This window comes from Rhinopithecus bieti, unplaced genomic scaffold (assembly GCF_001698545.2).
Source record: "Rhinopithecus bieti isolate Rb0 unplaced genomic scaffold, ASM169854v2 scaffold_31072, whole genome shotgun sequence".
NCBI classification, from domain to species: Eukaryota; Metazoa; Chordata; class Mammalia; order Primates; family Cercopithecidae; genus Rhinopithecus; species Rhinopithecus bieti.
This window is the reverse complement of record NW_016813477.1, coordinates 148,216-152,990: the sequence shown is the minus strand read 5'-3', so window position 1 is coordinate 152,990 and position 4,775 is coordinate 148,216. Positions and strand designations below refer to the sequence as shown.

The 4,775-nt window shown below is 40.7% G+C and overlaps 1 protein-coding gene across 1 annotated transcript in view; it reads left to right on the top strand.

Annotated features, from left to right (window-relative positions):
* The first annotated feature begins 731 nt into the window (after window positions 1–731).
* YTHDC2 (YTH N6-methyladenosine RNA binding protein C2) overlaps window positions 732–4,775 on the top strand; it is an 80,922-nt gene continuing 76,878 nt past the window's right edge. Inside the window, 2 exon segments of the mRNA XM_017848444.1 lie at window positions 732–1,125; window positions 2,312–2,402. Coding sequence (XP_017703933.1) covers window positions 939–1,125; window positions 2,312–2,402 — 278 coding nt within the window. The 5' untranslated portion in view covers window positions 732–938.

Genomic DNA, 4,775 nt, shown 5'->3' with positions numbered 1-4,775 from the left:
CACAGTTCATACTTTTTGTCACCAAATATTCCGCCCCCTTTTTACCACACACACAGAATGCATGTATATCCTCCCTAGACACCTGGAGTTCTATCTAGTCACTGCATCCAGGATCTGTTGTTGATACACAGTCCTCTTTATTAGATTCAGATGTGTATCCTTATTGCCAGGTAACTCATGATCTATGTAAATATGTACTACATACCTGTCCCCACTCAGCTACCCTGTGTAGCGTGATAGAGCAAGGGTGGCATACTTGCATTAAAATCTCCCATTCAGAAAAGGGAAGAATCCAAGACACCTAACAGTCGCTCATTTTTTAGTATAAGTATTTTTTATGATATTTTTCCAAATATTGCACGGGAAATATATATACCAAAAAGTATTCGTTTATCTGAAATGCAAATTAATTGGGCATTCTGTATTTTTATTTGCTAAACCTGGCAACCCTCCTCCCACTGTAATATAAATTCCATGAAGGTAGGAACCTTCTCCAATGTATATCGAAGGCGTGGCATAGTGCCGGGTCCACAGTAGGAGCCCACACATGTTACTGCAGGAATTAATGAAGGACGAAACGAGATAGCAAGGGAGTGAATAAGAAGACGAGGAGCGACCCTTGGTGGGCGGCGCGGGAAGAGGACCGCACCACAGCTCCGCAGAGCCTCCCTTAGGCGCGCAGCGGCGGCCGCGCTGAGGTCACGGGCGTCGGCCCTGGTGACGTCATTACGCCCGCGCTCCCCGCCTCGCCGTGATATCAACGGCGCAGGCTTCACTTCTGCTGTTGTGGTGGCTGAGGGCTTTCTGGTGACTTCAGCTCAACGCAGGCCGTCTGCGGAGCCGCCCGGTAGTGGCCCCGGAGTCCCACGGTCTCTGTCATTGGCTGTCACCCAGCAGGCCTGGCCGCTCCCGTGCGGGGAGACCATCTCTTCAGGGCAATGTCCAGGCCGAGCAGCGTCTCCCCGCGGCAACCGGCTCCTGGCGGTGGCGGAGGCGGTGGCCCCTCGCCGTGTGGCCCCGGGGGCGGCGGGCGGGCCAAGGGGCTGAAGGACATTCGCATTGATGAGGAGGTGAAGATCGCAGTCAATATCGCGCTGGAGCGCTTCCGATACGGGGACCAGAGAGGTGAGGTTCCCGACAGGGACCCTGCTGGCCGTCAGGACACTCCCTCACCCCAGCGCCCCCCAAACCTGGGCCCACCGAGTGATGGGGTTGCCTCCGAAGAGGGAGGGAAGACCCGGGCCACCGTCCGGGGCGGGCCTCAGCGGCGGCACCTGGGTGTGGAACGCGGCTGTTAGCCCTGCGGTAGAATGCGAGGTGCTCTGCGGATTAGTGGGATTATGGGCACTTTGCTCGCTAGCTGCAAGTGTTTTTTTTCCCCCGCGTCTTTCAGCAGCCTTGGGCGGTTAAGCCACCGTGTTTCAGATATTGATTAGCCCTAACCCTTAAAAAAAATTTTTTTAAGGGCGTGTCACCTTAATTGTGGCACGTTTAAGCTACAGATATAGGAGAGCAGAAAGAAATCAAACATGTAAGTAAGTGCACCGGTAATACGTTTGAACCCTGAAGCAATCACGCTACCCACTTAAACTTGTTTAAGGCACACGAAGCATCTTCCACACCTCCTGAGGTTAGAAAGCCACTTGTCTTGGGTCATGTAGTGCAGAACCAGCAACTGACCTGTGGTGACCTGTACAGTATGTTGAGAGCTCATTCGGACCTGCTGGCTTAATTAGGGGACCTCTTACTCTGGACTCTTTATACTCAAAAATGGGGAATGTTCTGGACAGAGAGATTCTGAATTCACATTAAAACAAGAGAAAGCCTCAGCAGTATATAACAAATCCCTCTGAAATAGTGAAATATGAATTCTATACAGTTTCGAAAGCAAAGACAATGGTGTTTCATGTTGAGAATTCATAATGTTTGAGCATATCTCATCATTGAAGAAAAGAAACATTTTGTTAACTAAACAAGTAGGGACCAAGTTAAATATGTTCAGTCATACCAACTCAAAATTCCAGCACAAATAAGAGGAGTCGTTATTGGTAAATATCAGAGGCCTTTGTCACATTTAGGTTTAATACATAGATGTCTTTTTATTAATATCAGAATTCTAGTAGACGTTCAGTAGTTATTAATAAAATATATTTTATTAACTCAGAATATGAAATATAAAGTAAGTTAACCTCACATAAAGTATAATAAATTTGATTGTCTTATGTTTTTCATATTTTATATCTATGTGTATTACTTGAGAAAAAATTGCCTATCTACAAATTGTACTACTTTTGTTTTTTTTCCCATGTAGAGATGGAATTTCCTTCTTCTTTGACCAGTACTGAAAGAGCCTTTATTCATCGACTCAGTCAGTCTCTTGGTTTGGTCTCTAAAAGTAAAGGGTAAGCTAGTAGCTTTTATTTTTTTAAAAAAAGATTATTTGCTCAAAAAAGGGAGAATGTTTCTGAGTATGTTTAAGTAGTTATTACTGTTTTAACTTCACATTCTTAATTGTATCCTGTGTAGATAAAATGATTCAGGTCTGTACCAAATTCACCTCTTTCCTCTTCCTTCTATCTACCTCTCCCTGCCTTTTTTGTTTCATTTTCTGTTTCCCTAGGAAAATGCTTTTTCCTCTACCCAGCTTAGGTTCCTTTGCTGGGACCCTGCAAATTAGACTGATAAAAAACATATTAACAAGAGAAAAACATAAGCTTATTAAGACATGCATCATGCATACATAGGGGAAAACTCGATAGTAACTCAAACATGGGGCGTGTGTGGCATCTTAATAAAGAACAATGAATTTATTTAAAAAATGACAAGACAAAGGAAAAGGACTTTGAACTTGTAGGTGCAGTAAATTGTGGGAAGGTATATATGGGGAAACTAATATAAGGTATGTGTTGTTTTAGCAAGGTTGGTTATGTAGATTCCTCTGGTGCTGTCTCTGGGTTAAGAGTCTAGAGTGGTTTCTCTTATTAAGAATAGTCCTGCCCTTTCTGCTAAAGCAGGGGAGGTCAGAGTTCTTCTGGGTCTGCTTCTTCTCAATTGCCTTCAGCTCAAAATAATCTTTATGGCAGAGTGACATATATTTGGGTGGCATACTCTGAACTCTTTCAAAGGTAAATTTTAAGATGTAAGAAAAAAATAGTTTAAAAGTTGAAGTTGATTGCTTGAGAAAAATATTTTTATTTTTTGATAGAAATGAAATCTCATTTGAAAAATGGATGTGCAAAAGATAATAAGTACAATTATTTATGGAACTTATTTCTTTTACTGTTACTGCACTGTAATAGTAAGCTTTAGAATGTATGTTCATTGTTTTCTTTCCTACCAAGTCAAGAATCTGATGATTAGAAATAATTTTAAAAAGTGGTACAGGAGGAAGTTGTTTTGTTTTGTTTTGTTGGGAGGATCACAGAGCTACAGTGGAGAAAAGTCATTTGAGCCATCCAAATTGAAAAACTCTAAATTCTGTGGAGCTATTTCATTTTGTCAGTAAGGATGGTGGGATCAATATAAAGGAAGCTTTCTCACTGTTGGTGCTATTGATATTTTGGACTGGATACTTCTTTATTCTGTTTTGTGTACTGTAGGGTGTTTAACAGCATCCCTAGCCATTACTACTACATAGCACTAACACTCCCAACCCCAGTTGTGACAACCAAAGATGCTTCTGGAGGTTGCCAAATGTCCTCTGGAGAGCAAAATTGCTCAGGTTGAGAACTACTGACATGGAAAAAAAAGATAATATTAAGTAAATATATTAATAAATAAATATTCAGACGGTCCCAAGATGAAAGTATCTCATGTAGGAATGTCTTGCATATGACTGCCTACTACAGTGATAAATTACTGAGACAGGATTTAGTTTAGGTGAGTGTGCATTTTGAACATCACTAAGGCCAGTGCTGGAACAGTGGTTAGATTCCTGAGTGTGCCCATATTATAGTCCACTAGGTAGGTAAAATACTGCACCTGAAAATAAAAATATAGTTCAGAGCCACAATACTTTATCCTGAAACACTTGGGCTAAATATATTTGAGATTCAGATTTTTTAGACTTTAGAAAGGTATTTGGGTATATTTGCATTATATTATGTAATCTACCTAATAAAATATGGCCATCACCTTTAGTCACATTTATATTTTTGCTGGAAATTTTATGAATATTCACACTGAGACTATTAATAACCTCATGTCAATGTAGTCACATGATCACATTTGATGTCAAATGAGGTTACTGCAAACTTAAAAGTTTCCAGTTTTTAGCACTGTTTGGGTTTAGTAGTTGCAAGTAAGAGGTTTTGGGTCTGTGCTGGGAAATGCATGTTATAAATGTACAATTCTGTAGCTACATCATTTCTATGGTTACATGGGTCTTGCATTCTAAACAGCTAACTTAGAAAAGCAGTCCATTAGACTTCCTGTCCTTCTCTTCAGTATCATAGTCATCTAAGAGTTGATCTGGAATGAATAAATATCTTAGGAAGGAGAAATCAAGAAGGAAGTTATGGAGACAAAAATGGGGAATGTGGAAACATTGAAGAGCCAGAGAAAGAAGAAAAAGGAAAAGAGATGCTAAGGGAAGCAAGGCAATGCTGTCTATTTATCCATTCCCTAATACCTATAACCTTAATGCTTTCAACCTTCTTATGAAATACCCTAGCTCCTTCTCTCTCCTTTTCATCTTTGAGTAAACTTTGTACTATATTTTCTTAGTGGTCCTTGTGATTTTCTTTTTTTTTTTTTTTTTTTTTTTTTTTTTTTTT